This window comes from Spermophilus citellus (assembly GCF_964194105.1).
Source record: "Spermophilus citellus genome assembly, chromosome: 4".
NCBI classification, from domain to species: domain Eukaryota; kingdom Metazoa; phylum Chordata; class Mammalia; order Rodentia; family Sciuridae; genus Spermophilus; species Spermophilus citellus.
In genome coordinates this window covers 31,131,713-31,154,646 of record NC_138185.1, presented here as the reverse complement: position 1 = coordinate 31,154,646, position 22,934 = coordinate 31,131,713, and the positions used below count along the sequence as shown (strand labels likewise).

The 22,934-nt window shown below is 43.5% G+C and overlaps 1 protein-coding gene across 1 annotated transcript in view; it reads right to left on the bottom strand.

Moving 5' to 3' along the window:
- Window positions 1-325: 325 nt before the first annotated feature.
- CDS2 (CDP-diacylglycerol synthase 2) overlaps window positions 326-22,934 on the bottom strand; it is a 69,020-nt gene continuing 46,411 nt past the window's right edge. The window contains exons 2-13 of the mRNA XM_081293085.1: window positions 20,961-21,097; window positions 19,603-19,699; window positions 18,637-18,734; window positions 16,459-16,598; window positions 15,107-15,165; window positions 14,204-14,286; window positions 11,883-11,970; window positions 11,212-11,280; window positions 10,160-10,312; window positions 8,487-8,606; window positions 7,889-7,992; window positions 326-7,642 (exon numbers count right to left, since the gene is read on the bottom strand). Coding sequence (XP_081149211.1) covers window positions 7,510-7,642; window positions 7,889-7,992; window positions 8,487-8,606; window positions 10,160-10,312; window positions 11,212-11,280; window positions 11,883-11,970; window positions 14,204-14,286; window positions 15,107-15,165; window positions 16,459-16,598; window positions 18,637-18,734; window positions 19,603-19,699; window positions 20,961-21,097 — 1,281 coding nt within the window. The 3' untranslated portion in view covers window positions 326-7,509. The remainder of the gene's footprint in view (window positions 7,643-7,888; window positions 7,993-8,486; window positions 8,607-10,159; window positions 10,313-11,211; window positions 11,281-11,882; window positions 11,971-14,203; window positions 14,287-15,106; window positions 15,166-16,458; window positions 16,599-18,636; window positions 18,735-19,602; window positions 19,700-20,960; window positions 21,098-22,934) is intronic.

Genomic DNA, 22,934 nt, shown 5'->3' with positions numbered 1-22,934 from the left:
GACCCAGGCATTGTGGAAGTGTGATAATCCACCTCAGAGTAAACAGGGACACCCAGGAGAGAATTCAGTTGGGAAAGGAAGCTTGGACAGAGTGCTAAGAGATGGCCAGCAGAAGAGCCACCCAGAGAGGAGGAGAGCTAACGAGGAGCAACCAAGAAGGTGGGAAGAACACCAGGGGTGCAGGCTTGAAGGCCATGGACAGAGGTGACTCTAGAGGCAAAGAGGGGTCAGCAGCACTGGGAAGTAATCCCCACCAGGACAGCACGGCCCTGCTGTACCCTTGGCCTCCAAAATGTATTCCCCCCATCAAAAACCACAGGCAACCTAGAATTTAATATATGTTTATTTGTGTAGTAGGAACACTCAGGTATATAAATAAGGTAAATACTTTTCAATGTACAGTATATCATGTTCGTACACTTCGTTCAAAAAGAACCTACATGTATTGTTCAACACTAATCAGAAGTGCACAGAGAAAGATCAGCTGTGGCAAAAACACTGATTTAGTGAAACATCAAGGTGGGTAAAGGGCACAGTAGGAGCGCACAAGCACATGCCTATCTGGGAGACCAAAGGACTCCTATCGGGCTCCATGCACCCAAGAGCTGTTTTCAGGCTGCTGTGTCTGAGGACATGAACACTGTCAACACCCAGCCTATCCAGTGCAAGACAACTCAATGCCACCAGGTCCCTCCATACAAAGGGGGAGCCAAAAATCTGCCCTGGGGGTGCTCCGCCCTGTCTCTATCTTTTTGACCTACCCCTCCTGTTTCGGAAGGTATTAAGTATCAATAAATATTAAAATTTGGTATCAGTATCAGTGCTAGATAATTCATGAGCTTTAAATCGCCATGGATGGGTTTTCTGAGTTGTTTCCTGGTCCCCACACCCACAAGCCACCGGGGCCTGTCAGTACTCAGCTGGCCTCTGTTAAGAGTCTGTCCTCTGTGCAGAACTCCTGGCCCCTGCTCTGCCCTCTCAGTGTCTCAGGAGTCCCTTAGACAAGAACAATTTGCTGCCTCCTAGTCCCTGATCTCTCCTGCTTCCAAGTCCTTTGGTTTCATTGGCCCAATGTCTGCCCAGCTCTTTGTCTTGGTAATCAGCCCCAGACACCCAGCCAGCACACTGTAGGGCAGAAAGGACACTCAAAATGTTTGCATGTTCTGCCCACTTTCGTTCTTAACCTCTTTTGTATACTGGTGTTCTTCTGAGAAAACCCAGCAGAACCTGTGCATGAACCTAATGGAGGTGAGAAGGTGTTCCAGTACTGAGGAATGAGATGGCTGTGTGGCTCACACCAGCAAACACAATTTTACTTGGAGAAAAGGGAAGTCATCTAGGAGCTGAGAGCGAGGCCTGCCCAGTGCCTGGGAGAGCACTGCAGGACGGTCCACGGGGTATCCAGCCACCCTCTCCAGATAAAGCGCTGCCTGGGCCTGGTAGATAGCACAAGGAGGGAGGAAGTGTCAGGGGTAGGATACTGAAAAGACACGAGGGCCTCCAGGACAAGCCCAGATCAGTAGCTGGTTACTAAAAACCTCCACAACCACTGTCATTATCATCACCCTCAATCATGAACTGAAGGGAAGAGACCAATATTTAAATTCTAGCAATGGGCCTTAGGGGCTCACTACAAACCCAACAGACAGTCCCCAGTGAAGCCATTAGTTCTACATGATCATTCAACCGGCGTAAGAATCCCCTGGATCCCACTGGCCAGAATCATTCCTTCAGAGTAAGGACACCTCCACTTCAACACATCCCCCAACTCCCCCGTCTCCATTCAGAAACTAAGTTAAAGAAACATTTTTCACTTAATCCAGTGCCTGTTCTCCCTTCGTTCATGAATAAGCCACTGAATCCTTTGCTAACCCAGAATCCAAGAGAAACCATCCACACCACCTGTCCTCACCTGCTCTATCCTAATGCCTTCAGGAAAACACAAAAACAAGGCAGACTTGTTACCGCTTAAGGATACGGGCAGAGCTTCGAGGCTTCCAGCTGACGTAACCTGCTTCAGCACAAGTTTGTTTTCTTCACTCTTCTTGGCCCCTGAAACCATCCAGGAAACTACAGGTTCCTGAGCTGTGTGCACAGAGCTTAGCCAGGGTAGGAAGTGGAGTCCAGAATGAGTCAGAAACAGCTCTCACTGTCCAGAGCAGAGGCACCTCCAGGCAAGAGGAAACAGCCTCTCTCCCATGGGCAGTCCAGACCAAGGCCACAGCAAGCGGACAACTCTCAGCAAGCCACTCCCGCTAAGAACTGAGAATTTCTGAACATCCTAAAGCCCTCTTTCCTTTGATCAGGTGTGCCTCCTAAACAATGTGTGAACCACCAAGATGCTCGAGTAGGGTGCTACAGTTGGACTACTACTCTCAGAAGGACTGTGCGGTCACTTTCCAAACCGTGAGCATCAGGCTGTGTGCAGGGCAGTGGCAGTGTGATAGCCAAGAACCCAGTCTCTGACATTATACCAGTGTGGGTCAAACTGCCAGCTGAGCTCAAAAAAATTACTATTTATTGAGCGCTTACTATGTGCCAGACACCGAGCTAAATGTTGGCCCACATTATCCCATTAAATCCTCCTGATTAATTTCAGTTCCAACTGGATCAGAGAGGTGGAGGCTGACAGTAGACTAGCAATCTGCCCAGAGCTCACGCTATCCCAGCCTGAAGTTTGTCTTAACCAATGCTCTCAGACTCCCTCACAGAGCCTCAGTTTCTGCATCTGCAAAATGGGAACCTAATCCAAGGCTGGTTTATGTTTTTAAGGGAATAATGTATGCAAACCTTCTGCACTGTGCTTGGCACATATTAAGCACTGTATGATTACAATCATTAATAAATACACTGATAATGTCACGTTAGCTAGAGAATAAGGAGAAGCAGAGAATAGGCACTGGCAGAGGAGTGGAAGCAGGGTCTTTGAACAATAAGTGGATTTGAAACCCACTGGCCATAAAGCCCTAGACTTCACATATCCTACTCCTTTATTCTCATAACTCACCCACATGTCCTAAAACCCTACCACTCTAGCATCCAAAATATTCCTCCTAAATTGCCCTCAAAACGGTAATGTCTGGCCTTGGAAAATACAATCTCCATCAAAAAAGTAAGAGCTCTGCCCAATCAAGGGGGCAGTCCTGGTGAGAACAACCACTTGAGACTAGGAGACGTCACCATGGTCAACCTGAAGTGAGGAGTGTGGGAAATGGAAGGGGCAGAAAGGTGGGCCACACTCAAATGGAAACAGTGGCTAGTCATCTGCCTGTGAGGATGGGCCACCTTCCAAGGATGTGGGTTGGGAGAGCCCAGGCTTAAGGGGAAGTAGGCCCAGCAGAGCCCTTAAATGAGGACCCTTCATCACTACTGGATCCAAACCCTAGCACCCTCTATGGACTGTGCCATAAGGCCCCCATCCAACACCACAAACTGAGTCAGGAAGTCACAGCTGTTCAACTCCTTAAAAACTGGAAGCTGGGCAGCCCTGAGGACAGAGATAAAGGGGAAAGGAAGTTGGTTTTGACCATGATTAAAAAAGGAATATGAGGTTCTGACCAAGAATTTGCTAACATTGTGACCCTGCTGCCCTTTGTGGAGTCCTGTGTTCCAGACAAGTATAGAGTCCATACCCAGCTTACTGTCTTGTGATGTGTCTATGAAGTTCATCTGGACATCTTCCTCACCCTTACCTGAGAAGAAAAGGAACCCTGGATTCAAAAAAAAATCACCCCCCCCCCGGACTTCACCCCTTTTTCCACATGTAAGCACAGTGTGCACAACCATACGCCAAGGTGGAGTTACTCTGAAAGACAGAAGACAAAGGTACCTAAGATATTACTAGAACAGGGAGAGATTTGGACCGTGACATACCACATTTGGCAGAGTGATGAAATCTCCCTTGGACATCCACCTGGGCTGGCTTCATAGGGAGCACGCTACAGTCTTCCTACAAAGGACGCTCTGCGCCATGAGTTTTTCACCTTCTTCCCACCCTACACTCAACAGCGGATGGACCTGAGCTTACTGAGACCCATGGTGAGGAGCTGAACTTGGAGATCCGTTCAAATAAGCCCCCTGCCAATTCTACAACTAGCCTACACACAAGTCACAGGGTCTGTGTAGTTTCCCTTAAAATATATTTTCTGGAATTTTCTTGAATAATACAGATCAAGTTATAGGCTAAAAGTCCATGTCAAAGTTCACCTGTATACAGTTTAAAGGTATACTTCACCCCCCACATCCACTGTAGAACTATACAACATTAAGAATAAATACTTTGTAAATGTGATTACACTATAGCTACTAAATGGTTCCAAATATGAAACAGGCAAAAAAGGAATAAATATAATAAGGCCCAGCTGTCTTCAAGGCTTCACTTTCAGGAATAAACACAATTGTGTGCTTTTTTGGTGTTGGAAGCATTTAAGAGGGTGGCGCACACCAGCAAAGGGAAACTTCAGAACCCCACGAGCACAGTGAGCAGCCCAAGTGGAACTCACCAGGGATGCCCAGGCCCAGGCCTCCATGTCAGCCCTGGTTAGTTCGTCATCTCCTTATTTCACCAGGGTGAGCTAACAGCAACTGAAGCTCCAACCTGGCAGGGGCCAGGCCTCCTGAGCCTCAGGGGGAGAATGCTGTAACATTTCAGGTGGAGCTGGCTGAGGCACCAGCCGTCCTTGTCCTGCGGGGCTCACAGTGTGAGATGGAGATAGTCCCGACTCCACCTTACTACCCTGCGGAAGCTCTCTCCTGGGAAGGTGTTTGTGGCTCTCTCGGTTACCTCAGAAGGCTGCTGGGAATGTATGGGATACAAATTGCAAAACAAAGCAAAAATCTCTGAATCAGGACTACATACTACTACTAATGAAGACATAAACAAGTGGGACACACATAACTAAGCGTGGAGGTAACAAATACTGGATTCATGACAAGGGAGGGCACACAGTTCCAGTCACATTTTATTTCTGACAAAAAAAAAAAAATGGGTCTAAAACAGGTTGTGCAAGTCACTAGGATCTGCTTGGGAACATTTTAAAATAGTCTCTGGAGCTTGTCTGAAAGTGGGAGAAAGAAACACTGTCATACAGACACAAGGTGGCATTGCTCTCCTCTCCACCTGACTGGGAAATTCCTCCTCCACTAGAAAGCACTTAGGGAAATAAAAAAATAAAATAAAACCCCAGCTGCCACTCTAGCCTCTTGCTGACAGCTCTAGTGAGTATCCAGCTTTAGTTCCCCAGGATCCTCCATCAGTGACCACTTCCACAAAGGAGGGTAAGCCTCAGCTGCTGGCCCCAGACTCCCCCATCCAAAGGCAGCCTGGTTTCAGAGTGAGTCCCTGCTCCTGGGCCCCCACTGAGATAGCCTCTCCCTCCTCCGTTCATAAGGACCCCACCACTTGCCCACAATGAGGCCACAAGAGACAAAGGAGGTACCCTTCTATGTCTAGTTTGGTGATCCAAGTTCATTCTTCAATCAGAAAACTAGTTTCACTCCTAATCTCTGTTGAAGATTAGTTGCTAAGACACTGACACATCTTGAGGACAAGCATTTAGAAAATACCTGAAAGAATTTCCTTTTTGGGTGCCCAGGAGTAATAAGAACTTGGCTCTGGGGAATCACAGAACAATGTAATAGAAGAAGCTCAGAAAATGAGGACCCTAGAGTGAGGCTTCCTGCCCAGGGACACATAGCCAGAATATAAACCTCCAGCATAACATGTTTTGTTCTTAAGGGGACCTTGGGCCCAAAAAAGAAAAACCATGAAGCTAAAACTAAAGTGACAGTTCAGTGAAAAACAGCTGCTTCACACACCCACGAGGAGGGATCACACAGATATGTGAGTTCAAACACTGTGAGGGCTCTAGAGTCCCCTGTGGATGCTTCAGTCACCTGGCTGATTATGAACCTTCAGGAGGCAGGAAGGCCAACATTAAAACACACACACACACACACACACACACACACACACACACACACTTGGGGCCAGAACCAACCAGACTTCCAAAAAGGGGCAACACCGTCTTCCAGGTTCTTCAATACTTAGTTTTAAAAACCCAATGGTTTTACCCCAGTGACTTTCCAACTCAGAGCTGTAGTTTACTCACAGCATAAATCAAACCAGACCAAGGTGCTGAAGCAAGTCCTGCTGTCACTAGCAATGAAAATTATTCCATGGCATGGTTGCTTTAACACATCTGTACACCAGGTTCTCTCCCCTGTGCTTGACTGTGCATTGGCCAAAGAACTAATCATTTTCCCAAAGCCCATCTCGCCCTAATGAGTAGGGAAGGGGAAAAATAAATCAGTTTACACAAACAGTAACTACAACAAAAGGTCCCCAGTAAAATACACACTACATTTAAACTGGTCACATTATATAAAAAGTATACATTTAATCTTCAGAATAGCCAGGCCTCTCATAGGTTAGTTATGCCATAGTTTTTAGCAGGACTTTATGGATTCAATGAACAAGTCATGGTATAATTGAAATCATGGTAAGAAATAAGGGTGTTTTAAAACAAACAGACACACACTTGCCTCAAGAGTAATATATACACAACACAGCAGCTACATGGTGTTCAGCGAGGGGCGTGCAAACCAAAAGCCCTCTCTCCCTGCCTCCGGTTAGGGTCCCCAGTGAGGGCCCCCAGGAAGGACTCAGCAGCAAGTCTACAGCACAAATGCCAACGGCCTCAGCCCTGAAAAGACAAAGTTCACTGGACTGTCCTCCAGGAGACACTGGAGCCTAAACCATGGGAAGGGGGGCTCAGTTACAGTGCTTCTACTGCATACACTTGAAATATTACAGTGTGGGTTTTTTTCCAGACTATCATAAATAATTTTTCATGCTTTCAAAAATAAAAATAAAAACTAAAACCTTCTTTCAGTCTGAAATGAAGTGAAACCATACATAAAGCAGAGCTTCTTTCAGCCTCTGCAGGGCTTCAGTGTGGACAGAATGCTCCTCTGATCAACAAGCCTGCATTCCTTCAGCCTAGAGAGGGCAACCCTGCACAGCTCCCAGGCAGGCACTGGTAGAGAAGAGCCAGTGAATGCTGTCAAGAACAGCAAGTGTCCAAGCCGTGTGCCCAGCACTAGTGGGAGAGCCACCTAAATGGGTTCACACAGATGAACGCCACTCTCACTGGGTCCAGTAACAGCTTGACAGGGATCACATCCTGAGCTGGGCAACACTGTCTTCCGGGTTGCTCAATACTTCTGTTTAATATACCCAAATGGTTTTGCCCTCATGACTTCTTTCCAACTCAACTACAGTTTACTCACAATCCAAATCATAAACACAAAGACAGTATATACATATTTTTTTAACCCACAAATAAAAAAAAAAAAACAAAAAAACAAAAAAAATGCCCCCCCCCACCAAAAAAAAAAAAAAGACAGTGAGTTGAAGCTTGTCATTGTCTAAGTCACAGCAGCTGGGCTTGCCTTGGAGACCTGCCCTGCACTCAGTTCTGCTCCTGCTCTCCTGGCCCTGGGTGGCCCCTACTCGTCCTCTGTGGTGGCTGTCAGAATCCCCTTGTCAGTCAGATGAGACTTGAGCGTGTTGAAGATGTGGAGTTGCTGATCTGGTCGCAAGGTCAGGAACTGCTGAATCAATTTGCTTGGGTTAGGGCCTCTGCAACAGAACATGAAGAAACAGCCCTGAGTAGGCCCAGCTGCTTCTAGGGCTTGATTATCCAAACTACTGCTTTGATCTGCGGATTTTCTTCTAAGGGCAGAATGGGGCCTCATGCACAATGACAACTGAAACTGAGTTCATATTTGAGATGGTTTTTCACTGGAACTTAGATGTAGCCAAAATTCTAGAAATGCACCATACTTACAAAGCCACCAACTTGGTTCAGATGGAAAGGCACTATACCTGATAAAACTGGCAATGTATACATTGACAAAGGTGGCCATCAGGTACTGGCAGTCAAAGCGATCCATGATGCCTCCGTGGCCAGGAATGGTATTGGCAAAGTCCTGTTTAAGGCAGAGAAGGACAGGCAAGCCTGGCTTCAGTCAACAACCAAACACCAGACTGACAGTCCCACCCCAATGTTCCACCCCAATTTTTTATTCTAGAAAAATTAAGTGAAATAAAAGTCAATATGCATACAAATCCAGCCTTATTACATGTGAAGAGAAATAACTCTTGCTGTGTTAGGTAGTCAAGGGCAAGAGAAAGAACTAGGCAATTATAGAATACAAGCTTAAAAATAAATTACAAAATGTTCTTTTAAAGAGATAACAAAATTAACAAACTGAAAACCAACTATAGAATATTCTTAGAAAAAATATACTTTTGTTTAACCCACATGAATGCAGCACCTGGGTCAAGAAGAGCATGTATTAATCACCAGGGTGCCAGAGTCTGGTGCTATGTCGATGGCTGATGGGGTAGGAAAGAGGGGAGGAAGGCAGAAGATGGGCAAGGAGAGTGAGATGAAAGGAATAAAGAGGAAACCTCTGCCTACTTTGATTTTAAAGGCTCGTTTGAATCCACTTGCAAAGAACCCGCCAAAAGGGCCGATGAGTGAGGCAAAGGTGGAGAGGGCAATACTGTGAATCTGGAAGGGATACATCCGGACTGTTTTCTAGAAAAAATAAGTGAAATAAAAGTCAAGATGCATACAAATCCAGCCTTATTACATGTGAAGAGAAATAACTCTTGATGAAACTAATTACACTTTTTTAAATCAAGAAGAAGAGTAGATTTTTTCCTTTACATTGTTATAAATTTCTAACATCTGGCTTAATGGAAGACATTAATGTATTCTGTATTCAGGTCAGTCATGGTGGAGCATGCCCATAATCCCAGCTACAAGAGGCTAAGGTAGGAGGATCTTAAGTTCAAGGCCAGCCTCAGCAATTTAGCAAGAACATCTCAAAATAAAAATAAAAAGGGTTGGGGGTATAGCTCAAATGTAAAGCACCCCCTAGGTTCAATTCCCAGTCCCCCCATCCCCCCCAAAATATTCTGCATTCAACCTGCTGCAATATTTTGGTGAAAGTATATAAAGAAAATCCAGCCTTACATAGTTCAAAAATGAAGCATATTTTAGTAGTCTTCTCAAATAATAATGCATATTAACACTACAACAGAATGTGACAGAGGCTGTTTCTTAAAAACTGGATGCAATGTGGAATCTGAAATCCTACAGATTAATTTTTCGTGCTCTCTCACATCATCCATCTCACACTCTGAATGAAATCTTTTGCCCATGTGTGACTGTGGAACCATGCATTGACCATCTAGAAAATACAGGTTTGCTAAGTTATATAAATCTTCCAAATGCAGACACATTTCATTATTCAATGTCAAAATGTCACCTACTAAAATCACTATGGATCTCATCAGAAAAGTCTTTAAGAAGTAGGAGGCTGTCATGCTTACAGTGGCAGGTACATGTTTCCAAAATACAAACTTTCACTTAGAAGCCAAGTTCTATCATTGGTTAGCATTTGCTGTCATTTTCCTTGAGTGACAGGTTCATTTCGTTCCTTCTCAGAAAAATGTCTGCTAAATACCCAATCTGAAAAGATAGTTTTGCCACTCTTTTCAAATAAAAATTATGTTCCTAGAAAAAAACAGATTGTTCATTCCACAACCCAAACAACTGCACATGCTTTTCCTTCAGGCACACAGCAATATTTAGCAGGGAATGTTTTATGCACATTTTCCATTTCAACAGAGTATTAAAATCGTGTGCACTCAAGGTCAAACTTTAATAAAATTAGCAATTTTACCATTTCATCAAAGATGTAAGAGCAACTGGCTTGTCTGCATTGTAAGGGGGTAGCATGAAGAGGGTACTGCCTGCCAGCCCTATTTGTGCCGCTGCCTTAACTCATGCCTAGACGCTGGCCGTTTTCCCACCTGCTGTTTTGGTACCATCATAGAGAATGTGAGCAGAGTGGAAAAGGCACATAAATTCATTGTAATATTATGAAAACTGTTGGTACCTGAAGGATCCCTCGAAAGGAACCCACAAAACACACTTTTTGAGAACCACTGCCCTAAATGTAAAGTGAAGAGAAAGGTCTCCTGCCCTCACCCTGAAGCTAGTGGCTCTGGAGGGTAGGTGGTGGAGGGGGCTCCTCTTTGTAGTCATGTCCCACCCATTCAACCCCTGTGAGTGGCACATACCCAGCCAACGACTGACTGGATCACTCCAGGAATGTTGTACTCCTGCAGGCGGAACAGGTCCGAGGGCTCACAGTCCACGGTGAAGCTGTTGGTGTCGTTGTTGTACTCCACAGGGCAGACAAAGCACCTGTACCCAGACATCACGTAGGACAGCTGAGAATGAGGGAGAGAGACACAGGCATGAAGACGAGCTGAGTTCATCAGGATGGCCGACATCTGGCTTGGACACGTTTGTTCCTCAGTGTCCACCATCCTGCTCACTGCAAGCTATGTACAAAGTCAGAGGTTCATGTTTTACCACATGTGCATTTTACCTAAATTTTTTTAATAAAAGAGGTTTATGCTCACTGAGGTCTCACTCAGATATGCCCAAACACATGGACCCTGAAAAGGAATTTAACTACAAGATATTTCTTCCCATTTGGGGGAGCTCTAATCTATTTTCTCAGGATCTCTAAACTCAGTGACAACTGGAGGGAGGTCATGGGAGTATGGTACAATGACAGCAGCCAGCCAGGAGAAAGAAGGCTAGACGTAATAAAGCCAGGGGAGAGCAGCACTAAGGGACAGTCAGGCAACACTAAAAAAGGGAGAGACTGGCCTCAAGGTCCGAGGCAGGAAATGGTGTCCTTGAAAGGGCTGAAAGATCATCTGCCTCTGGCAGGTTATAAGTAGGAAAAATTCAGGGCTGGAGAAGCTTATCTCACCTCAGCCCTTACTCTTGGGTGTCACTCATCCTGATCTTGAAATACCAAATGCCTGGACAAGAACATTGTCTGCTCAAGTATCACCATGCCTAGGGATGAGAGGGTTTATAAGATTCCTTATCTCACGACTGCCAAAACCCTGCCTGGAAACTGGTGGGTAAAGAACAGCCAGCACTACTGTACCCTCACAGAGTATTCCATGCTCATGCATCTCTTTGGGGCAAGGTAATCAGCAGGACAGAGTTCCTTGTCTAGTGGGACACACTCCCTAGCCCTGCACAGGCCTTTGAAGTGTGGAGTGAGGCCTCTGTCCCCTTTGCCACCCGGCTAGGAACCTCCACCTACCAGAAGGCCAAACACCACAGTAGCAAAGAAACCCCCAATGAAGCCTTCCCAGGTCTTCTTTGGAGAAAGCTGTGGACAGAGAGCACATTCTTAGCAAAGGATGTCAGTGACTCAGGCTTTGGAAAGATTACTTGTGAAAAATATCTCTGTCATAAAACCCCTATTCTTAACCAGAGATATGAAAAATTGTGCCATATCTGTGTAATAAGAAATGTAATGCATTCCGCTGTATTTTTTTTAAATCAATTAAAAAAAAAGAAAAAGAAACCCTATTCTTTTAACCACATTACCTTCTAAAATTTCCAAAACATGGCTTCCTTTTTCCCTAAATTACACCCTTCAGTTTCCTTTCTGTTTCAAATATTCTTATTATTAAACTACGTACTAATTTAATCACAACACACAAATCAGATCAAAGCTCTGAGAGTGTGCTTTAAGTCTATAGAAACATTTCGTTAGTTTTTTTTTTTTTTTTAATGAGTAGTTGTCAATGTTTTCTTTTGGCTTTTCCCTTACAATTAATTTACTACCAGTCTACCCCCAGGGGCACATGGTTACACAGCCACAGTGCACACCAGCTAGATTTCCTTCTGTCTGCCACATTAACCTACTCATATAGAAAGCACCATCCTACCCTCATGGTGATATTTTACGTTAGGGTGATCGTTTACCTTGATGAGTGGAGTCCGACCAAAGAAAAAGCCAAACATATAGGCCATGATGTCATTACAGATCACACAAGAAATGGGGACAATGAACCTAGGAAACAAAACAAAGTGAGAATCAACTCTACCAAGATGACAGTACCTCAGTAGTCCACCAACAATGCCATTCATAAATTCCAGAACCAAAAAGCTGATAGTGCATTTGTAACCTATTGTGGTATAAAATACAAAGAAAGTAAACACCAAAATCCATACATAATACTTGACACACAGTAGGCATTAAAATGTTTACTGAATGACTGCTGAATAAATAGAGAGTATCTATAAATGTCATTCTATTCTTTTTTCATTATACAGTAATATATACACATAATACAAATATAAATTGTAAAAGGAGAAAAATTTTTTTTCCTTCTTCCCCCCATCCCTATCTCCAGTCTCCAAAATAACCACTTTTACTCTTACCTAATTTTTTTCGAGTAGTTACCTGTACATTTCTAAAACTATATATATATATATTTGGTAGCTAACTTACTTTTTTCACTGCTTATTTCTAGCACTCGTGTGCCCTACTTTTCCCTAGGACTACCCTTGGAACAAAACCCCAATATGCACACCTATATTTCTTCTTTGCCCTCTCTTGATAAACCAATCACCTCCACCATGAAGACAGGTGGTGTTTATACTCATACCATCTCTTTCCTCACTCTCCACCCTCAAGACACTTTTTAAAGTTTTTCTATTAATTTAAAATGATAGAAATAAATCTTGATTTCCTGGCCCAGCAACTGTGGGCACGATTTCCTAACTTCCTGCTTGAGGGAGAAATTTGGAGTGTGTGAACCCTTCTCACTCTATCTTCCAGACTCCACATCATTTACTTTGTCAAGGCTTGTAGAACAGTCTCTATAGCAATGCACTATAACAATGATTAAACCTTCACTGGAAACTTTTTTGGGGTGGGGACGGTACTGGGGATTGAACTCAGGGGCACTCAAACACTGAGTCATATCCCCAGTCCTATTTTGAATTTTATTTGGAGACAGGGTCTCACTGAGTTGCTTAGTTCCTCACTAAATTGCTGAGGCTGGCTTTGAACTCACGATCCTCCTGCCTCCACCTCATGAGCCACTGGGATTACAGTGTGCACCACCACACCCGGCCTTCACTGGAGAATTTAATATTAGTCACTATAGACTCAACTGACTTGTTTAGCCATGAATCTGAGGACTTAGCACATGCTACTCTTAAGAAATGCATAATAAGGGGGCTGGGGTTGTGGCTCAGTGGTAGAGTGCTAGCCCTAGGTTCGATCCTCAGCACCACATAAAAATAAATAAATAAAGATATTGTGTCCAACTAAAAAATAAATATTAAAAAAAAAGAAATGCATAATAAGAACACTGAAATTTGAAAAGGAAATAGTGCCTACTCAGGCCTTTATAATTGTTTTAAATATAATAATGCCCAAAGCTAACATTTATATGAGCTAATTAATCTCTTTAGATTTGCTGACTTGTCAGTTCCTCAGGAGGTGAATGTAACTACATTCTAATTCTAACATTTGAAGAGAGAGGCAGTCTGGATGTGACCCACAATACTTAAGCATGTCTGTCATTACCTGAAGATGTGCCTTTACCTTTCCACTAAGATCACCTACCTTCTTAGTCATTCTGCTGATTCCTATCAATGCTGACACATTTCCTGTTAAAACCACTATGCTTCTAAAATTAAATCTACTCAGTAAAAGTATAACGTTCTTCTGACACACTGCCAGATCCTACCTGCTAATATTTTATTTAGGATGGTTCTTGCTTCTTCCTCATCAGCTTTGGCGTGTTAGATAACATTCAGCTATTAACCTGATTGGTCCCATTTCTTTCTTCCAAGGTGTTGAATTTACACAATTTTCAAAGCTCTTCTATAGTCACTGATATATTCAAGTTTGTTTATAACTATTAGCAGTTCACAATTTTCTAGGAACTCCTGAATATTCCCTCTAGGTTTTCAAATTTCAGGTTGCTGTACAGTTATAAATTTTGATCAAATATCCCTGTACCTGTTAGTCTAGAACAGATTTTTAGAATTTAGGTACCGACCAGCAGCATCAGCATCACCTGGGAATGTACTAGAAAATCCAAAATTTCAGGCCCTACCCCAGATCTACTGAACCAGCCATCTGTGTTGTAACTAGCTTGAAGGCTATTCTGAACAGCTCAAGGTGAGAACTACTGGCTTGGAAGGGAAGGCAGGGGTTCTCGGCCTAGGTGTATGTAAGAAACACCCACAAAATAAGAGGGAAAATGCTTCCTGCTGCCATCACTCACCAGATCATTCCTTCAAACAGATTGTGGATAACGAGATGCGACTGAGTTACAACAATCAGTAATGTTACATGGGTCCACCCAAACTGCAAAAGAAGAAAAACTATCAAGTTTACCTTAGAAATAACTTTAAAGAACAGAAAACTGATGACAAACAGAAAAAAGATCTGCTTCTGTACCTGACTTACTGGAAGTAAAAAGATACAGAACAGGCTGCTGAGAGTAACACTTTGCCCCTCCCAGTAAGAGTCCCATCAAAAGCAAGTACTGGGAGTGGGGTTGTGGCTCAGAGGTAGAGTGCCTGCCTAGCATGCATGAGGCACTGGGATTGATCCTCAGCACCATATAAAGTAAAATAAAGGTATTGTGTCCACCTATAACTAAAAAATAAATATTAAAAAAAAAAAAAGCAGGGAGTGGCTGGGCACAGCAGAGCATGCCTGAAATCCCAGCAACTCAAGAGGCCGAGGTATGAGGATCACAAGTTAGAAAACAGCCTCAGCAATTTAATGAGTCCCTGTCTCAAAATAAAAAATAAAAATATAGCTCAGCAATAAAGCACCCTAGATTCAATCCCCAATACTAAAAAAAAGTAGGGACTGGATAGCCCAATAGTGAGACCTATGCTCTGACGCATGGGTACTTTTTTTTTCATAGTATTTACTAAACTCTTAGGGCACTCAGAGAGATGGTCTCAAGGTTCCAGATACATACAGAATAGATCACATTCCAGAATTTTGATATGTCACAGAAAACATGAAAAACCTGTTGAGTTTCTGCAGCTCTTCAATTAAAACAAGAATTCATTCTCTCTCCTTCTCCCTCCCTCTCTCTCTTCCCTTCTCTCCCTTCCTCCCTCCTTCTTCCTCCCTCCCTCCCTCCCTCCCTCTCTCTCTCTCCCCTTACCATGTAGAACTGCAGTCGGTAATGCTTCTTGACCAGACTCAGTACAAACATGCAGAATCCTAGTTTGGACGAAGAAAAATGAGTTAAATAAATCACACTCTATGTTTACCTTTCTTCTAGTCATTTCATTTAGCTGTGTTAAATGGCCCTTTAATTTTTTCACAGGAGTTAACCAGTGCATAATTTCAAAGACAAGAGCAGAAAAACTACTGCAATAGCCCTGCAGTTTTAATTCTAGATCACAGAAGAGGTAACTGAGACAGTATTGCCAACTGTAATTCCAGGTACTTGGGAGTTGAGGCAGGAGAATCTCAAGTTCAAGGCCATCCTTGGCAATTGAGCAAGACCCTGTCTCAAAAAATTACAAGGGCTGGGCGTGGTGGTGCATGCCTGTAAACCCAGCACCTCAGAAGGCTGAGGTAGAACACGTTCAAGGCCAGCCTTAGTAACTTAGTGAGGCCTTAAGCAACTCAGCAAGACCTATTTCAAATATTAAAACCAACAAACAAACCACACACACATACATACACACACACACACACACACACACACACACACACACACAGGCGGGGGCTGAGGATGTAGTCCAGTAGCTAAGCATCCCTGGGTTCAATCCCTGGTACCAAAAAATAAATACAACTAAAAAATAAAAAGTGATGTAAGTTCAGTGGTAAGAGCACTTGCCTAGCATGTTCAAGGCCCTGGGTTCAATCCCCAGTGTCACAAGAGAAAAAGAAAGATTAAATTCCTTGCCCACTGAGGTTATGGAGTCTTTTCAAAGGTAAATCTAGTGAAACTCCCACCACACTGCAATGTTTCTCAAGGTTGCTCCTATGAAGACTTCCCTAAAAGATAGCCACTGACTGAATGATTTTTGTTTGTCACACTGCAGAATTTCAGCCAACAAGAGAGTTGAGACAAGGCCACACATGCTCCACTGGTCCTCATAAGGAGGCTGATACTCAAGCAGGTGGGACAGACAGCCATGGCCATCCCCATAACCACAACTCCCTGGGTCTCAATTTCTCTTAGAGCTATAACAGCTCAACGTACGACCTCAGCTTGCTCCCCAGCACAGTCCCAGTTATAAAACTTTAAACAAGAATTCCCCAACTCGGGATTGGGGTTGTGGCTCGGTGGGTAGAGGGCTTGCCTAGCATGTGTGAGGCACTGGGTTTGATTCTCAGCACCTTATATAAGTAAATAAAAAAAAAAAATAAATAAAGGTCCATCAACAACTAAAAATACATATATAAATAATTTAAAAAGAAAAAAAGAATTTCCCAACTCCTTCTCCACAGGCAGATGAAAACAATACAGACACAAGAACTGGTGAAGCAATTAATGCATACCTGTTAGATAGAGGGTAAAAGAAATGAATCGATGGTATTTACTGAGAATCCGCAAAGGCTCCTCTCTCTGGACCAGGGTGAAGAAGTAATCCGTCACTGTCTCGCCATAGAAGAAATAGTTTACACACAGTAGAAAGTACCTAGAAATGAAGACAGGGCAGTGCCGCAGGAGCACATGCAGTCTCTCCTTTACAGCGAAGCCCTCAGAAAGCATGGAAGAAAGGACAGAGAGCAGCAGCCTGATCTGCCTGGAGACCCAGAGATAGCTCACAGAGGGATGAGCAGATTACGGTTCCCTGCTCTCTGCTAAGTAGGTAAGCAGTTCATCTAAAAACTTGTGGCAGCTTTTATTGACTTTCCCTTTTCACAAACTTAGGATTTGGTTTTTGCCCCTCTTGTGGCATTCCCATATCTAACCTGAGAATCCTCTAAAACGTGCCTCACTCTGCCTCCTCAGACTCTATCCCGCTCTACCCACACAAAAATTCCTCTTCTATCAAAAAGGTCCATCCTCCCCCTTCCTCACCTGGAACATCCTCTTCACTTATTCATTTATTCATTCATTGCTCAAACACCATTTTCTTCATAAAACCTTACATGGTCTAACAAGCTATCTACCTCTCCATTTATTTCTAAAGCAAGTAGTCTAGTCTTTGCTCATTTCACTAGGCAGTTAGTTATACTCCATCTCGGGGCATCTCCCACTTGGAAGCCTGGCTCTGACACATACGCTTTCACTAGATTAACTCTGCACTTGTTTACATCCTCTTTCAAGGGAGTTCTGTGAGGCAAGAAGTCATGGCTCACATCTTGTGTAGTAGCCTCCATGATGATTCTGAGTATGAGACCAGGCAGAACCACCCCAAGCCTGAGGATTCAAGGGAGAGAAGGGAAGAGACATTTTCTCTTTCCTTCTTTTTTAAATTGTGAAGTTCAAAAACTCATATTTAGGGATGGAATTGTAGCTCAGTGGTAGAGCACTTCCCTCGAAAGTGTGAGGCGCTGGGTTCAATCCTAGCACCACATAAAAACAAATAAAGGCATTGAGTCCATATACAACTTAAATTTTTTTTTAAAAAAAACCTCATATTTAGTTTATTTTCTGTTCATGAAAAAGTCTTTTGGAAAGTGACCACAGCTAGAGGTCAGGCCTCCTGAGTATATTAACAAAATTCAAAACACAGCTGTCCTCCTATAGAACAGCCACAACAGAGACCTACATCTTAACTGCCACAATGGAGACCTACATCCTAAGCCAGGGAGCAATCACAGATTCATCTGGAGGCTGGGAGGCAGTGTGTATTGTTGGGTGATAGGGAGATATCATGGAAGGATATGTCCAGCCTAATTCTGAGCACATCAACTCCCACAGTCATGACCAAGTTGCGGGGCACAAACCCTACTGTCCAGCCCACTAAGTCACAAATAAACTGGGGTTCCAGCATAGTGGGGTAGAAGAGTCTATGTTTGCTATCAGTCTTCTCAGAACTATATGATGCTCTGCTCAAATGTCACCACTTGAAAAGAGTGTGGTCAAGAAAGCAAAGTTTCTAATCAGAAAGGAGTCTCAGATATCATCTGCAGTACAGTTCTTTATTTTGTTTTTGCTTTATAGCAGCCAAGTCCTTTTCTAGAGAAGGAAAAAGCAGAGTTTCTCTGGAAGAGTCCTGATCCTGTGCTTTCAGTTTCATCCTGCTCATACTAGCACCCCGAGTACCTCCAAGGAAGTAGGACTCCAATCCCACCATTTGAAAACAACTGAGGAAAGAGTCTTAACCATCTGTTTTAGTGATGGCGAAACCAAGTTCCCAAGACAGCAATATATGCAACCTGACAACCCCAAAGACCCGAGGGGAATGCTGGGATGCTACAGCATGAAAAATATACTGAGCTAGAAAGCTGGAGGGGCCAAATACTATCCCTGTCCCTAAAGTCTAGGAACCCCAATACCACTGCAAATCCTCTCAGACAGCCATCTGATTTCTTCTGAGGAAGATTCCAGACTCCTAGTAGCTACTGAAGACTCAAAACAGCCACAAAGTTTGGTCTGTGAAAGGCTCAAAGGTTTTGTACAAGTCTAAGGTGGGCACTCTATCGTGTCCCACCATCAATGTAAATACATGCCACAAAACACATCATCTAAATCAGGTAAGGGGCCCTCTGGGTCAGAGATCTTACCAGCTGAGGGTCCTGAACCAGGGCAGGTCATAGGAGTGGTAGACATTGTAGCCAATAGTGATTATCTCATGGAAACACTTAATCTGAACACACATTACCTGCAAAACACAGAAGAATTAAAACACTCTTCTTATTATCTTCAGAAACAAAAAAGAACAGGTCACAGGTCCTAAGCAAAACCACTAAATAAAAACTTCAGTTTTCAGGATGATCCCACTCCCCTCCTCCTCAACACTATTCCACAAGGCAATGCTCTGTCAGAGGAAGTAGCTTCACATGGCTGATGTTCAGATTAACTTTTTATTCTAGAACCTCCCAGGACTCAAACAATTGTGTCCCCATTTGATTTTGGTAATAAATATTTGAAAAACCCCAACTGCTCTGCTCAGCATCCAACTGTCATCATCTGGCCCTTTCCATAACAGCAGGAAGACCAAGAGCAGCACTGTGGACTGCGACTTTTTAACAAAAGCTCTAAGCACTCAAGTGAGGTTCCAGAAGAGCAGGAAACAAAACCAGGAATCACAGAAACACACAGCCAGGGTCACAGTTAAACTGTAATAATAAATTCAATATTAAAAACGAAACGAGGGCTGGGGGGCTCAAGGGGTAGTGTGCTCGCCTGGCATGCGAGGGGCACTGGGTTTAATCCTCAGCACCACATAAAAATAAAATAAAGATGTTGTGTCCACTGAAAATTAAAAAAGAAATATTAAAAAAATAAAAATAAAATAATTTAAAAAAAAACAAAGCGACATCTTTAACTACAAATAACTGGCCTATGCCAGTAACCTCCAGTTAGCTACTGAAAGATGACAAGTCACAGATGGTCTAAGGCTTAGAAGTATTCTGAGGAGCCTGGAGCCTCACTGAGTTCCAGAGCCAACCCAATATCTGGCACTAAAGACAATAATCCTGTAGAACAAACAGAATGTAAAACTAAAATGACATGCAAATGGCACTTACAATCATCATTAAAACCATTGGTCCCAGGTAAATGATGATGAAGAAAAATGCAATCATGGCCAAAGACAGGATGCCTCTCACCCACCAGTTCTTCCATCTAGGTGAGAAACAGGGGAAGGAGAAAACACCAGTTAGGAGCCCAGAAAGAATTACAGCACAAACCTAAGGGAAACGGCTCTTTCTGAGTCTGGTGGGCCCTGGGCTTAATTATTATCAGGCTATCTCCTTTACCTTGGCAGGCATTGTCACAGGCTGGTGGAGCAGAGCACTAGTACCAATGCATCTCACCCACAACCAAACTCAGCAGGTGCTCCAGGGCCTACAAAAAATATGCCCAGCTTTTGTCTGAAGTAAAGACCAGGCAAAAAACAGAGATGTAATGCCCACAGCTTCTGCATCTACTTGGATGACTTCTATGGCCATCTAGCTAAAGAAAAACCTCTGGGCATTTTCCTGCAACAGAATTCCACAGTTCCACACTGCACTTCCCTGTATTATCACACTGATGGTAATAATATTAGGCAAAGACAATAACAGCTATGACTAATAAACACACTAATAAACTTGGGTTTTTTGTTTTGTTTTGGGTTTTTTGGTACTTTGGACTGAACACAGAGATGCTTTGCCATTGAACTACATACTCAGCTCTTTTCATTTTTTGAGATAAGGTCTCACTAAGTTGCTAAGGCTGACCTTAAACTTGTGACCCTCCCAACTCAGCTTCCCCAGTAGCTGAGATTAACAGACGTATGTCACCATGCTCAACCTGCACAAGGCATTTTTATAAGAATTTTACATATATTATTAATTCAATCCTCAACACAACTAGCTTTTTACAATTTTAAAACAGATTTTAATCCAAATGGTATTTTTTTAAATTGACACATAATATTCATACATATTTTACTGAAGAAATGAGAGGAACAGGTCACATAGCTAGCAAATGGTGAGGCTAGGACTAGAGTCCAGGGGTCTGGATCCAGGCTCCATGCCCTTAACCACTGCATAATACAGCTTCTCCAAGGGACAAGGTGGCAGGCCTGCATAGGAATGCTTTTAGATAATGCTTTGGGGGTCATATAATTTGTGTTTTTCATCTATTCACAAAACTGTTTTTAGAAGGATCAACTTCTCAAGAGCCAAAAATTTTACCCAAGGATTCAAATAAGTTGAAATGTTTCCCACCTTTTCCTGGAGAACTTAAGGAACTGTTCATAGTGGAAGTATATGAAAGAGAGAAAACGAAACCTTGAACAAGAAATCCTAAGACCTAAAGTATTCCATGGCATACTAAACATAGTGCATGTTAAACATAGTACAAAGACCCCATAAATACCTGCCTCACTGAGCCACATTACCTTGAAGACAAATTGGAAAGGGCTCTGTTGAGGACCTCTGGGGTGTCATCTACGGAGGCTGGCGGGGGAGCTGGTTCCGCTCGGCTCTCACTGTCTGATGCAGTCTCTCCATCTACCTTTGCTTCTGACTCTGATTCCTACGTGGCAGAAACACAGAAGAGGAAACAATAAAAAATGCCAGACTATTGAGAAGTGTGTACCTCTCCTGAGAGAGCTGTGTGAAAAGACCCCAAACAGGGCCTGGTAGTCAAGTAAAAGAACAGATGGGACACACAGCAATCTCAACAGTGTTTTGATATATGCCAAGGTGGCCGCACTCTGTTGGAAGAGAAGCATGCATCTACTCCACATGCAATCTGTTTAAGCCCCCTGGGTGGGGGATACAAGAGAGATCAATGGTAGTCAAAGAAGGCAAAAAAGAGGCTGTGATATATTTCCTGGGAGCATAGGGGTCCCAAGTGTATCCCCAAAAGCACTGGGCTGTAGGCGCTCAGGAAAATCCATCCATCTCTGACAAATCCTCTCTACCAAGACCTGACTTTCACAGGGCACCACCTCTGCTCTGCCATGGCACACTATAGACTCTCAGGACTGCCACAGTGGCCAGCAGCACTGACTAGATTCTCTCAGAGGAAACCCAGTGTGTGGGCTTTTTCCCCCAGGGATACACACTGCCACAAAGTCCAGAGTGTGACCTCTGGACTTGGCAAGAACATCCTGTGAGAAGACCACCAGTGTGGAAGCCACACCTACTGGCTCACTCAAATCAAAGCTTGGCTAGACTGGTGCAGCTCTGTCTTCTGCCTGCCAACAGACCCTGAGCACCAGCAGACTCTGCAATGTCACTCACACAGAGCTGCCAGACAGGCCCCACCACAAATGAAACACCTTCAGGGACTGACCCTGCCCCCCAACCTGGGGAAAGGGCCAGAGCCATGCCAATCACAAACTCCACCAAGTATCAGGCTACTCTGAACCATCCTACTTCAGAGAGATTTGGGGGATTTTTTTGTTTTTGATTTGTACCAGGAATTGAACCCAGGGGCACTTAACCACAGAGCTACATCCCCAGCTCTTTTTTTATGTTTTTGAGACAAGGTCTTGCTAAGTTGCTTAAGGCTTCACTAAGTTGCTGAGGCTGGCCTTGAACTTGCAATCCTCCTGCCTCAGCCTCCTGAGTTGCTGGGATTGCAGACATGTACCACCATGCCTGGTCAGTAACTTTTTTTTTTTTTTAATGTGGGGACTGAACCCAGGAGCATTCAACCACTGAGTCACATCCCTAGTCCTTTTTATTTATTTTAGAGACAGGGTCTCGCTAAGTTGTTTAGAACCTTGCTAAACTGCTGAGGCTGGCTTTGAATTTGTGATCATCCTGCCTCAGTCTCCCAAGCTGCTGGGATTACAGGCATGCACCACCACCATGCCTGGCCCAGAAGAACTAAATTTGAATTTCCCCAGTGACTAACACATGATATTAGCACTATTTGAATGTATACTGGTCATTTGGGTATCTGCTTTTTTGAAGTGTTCATCAAACTACTGGTCAGTTTTTTCTGCTGAATTTTCTGCCTCTTTTTTTATATTAATTTGTAGAATTTGTTTATGATCTCAGACTTCAGTACTTTCTGTCAATTTGTTGATTTAACCTGATGTTCTCCTAACCCTCAGACCTCTTGCCTATCAGAGCTGGCCACAATGCAAACTTCTTTGTAACTGTCTCCCCCAGATAACCATAAGCTCTCTTAAGACTGGAACACAACATTTTGTTCTCATTATTTCCCCAACCCTGGCCCACAGCCAAATGTTTACTAATGGATGGAAGGATGGAGAAAGACAGGAATTAATTCCAGGTATGGTAAAGAGAGATTCAGTTCCTGCCCTGACAAAGCTACTTCTAAGCTAATTTATACCATAGAGGGCCTTAGCTAAAGCAGAGTGCTGTTATAAAACAGAAAGCTGGCTTTGGCTTTA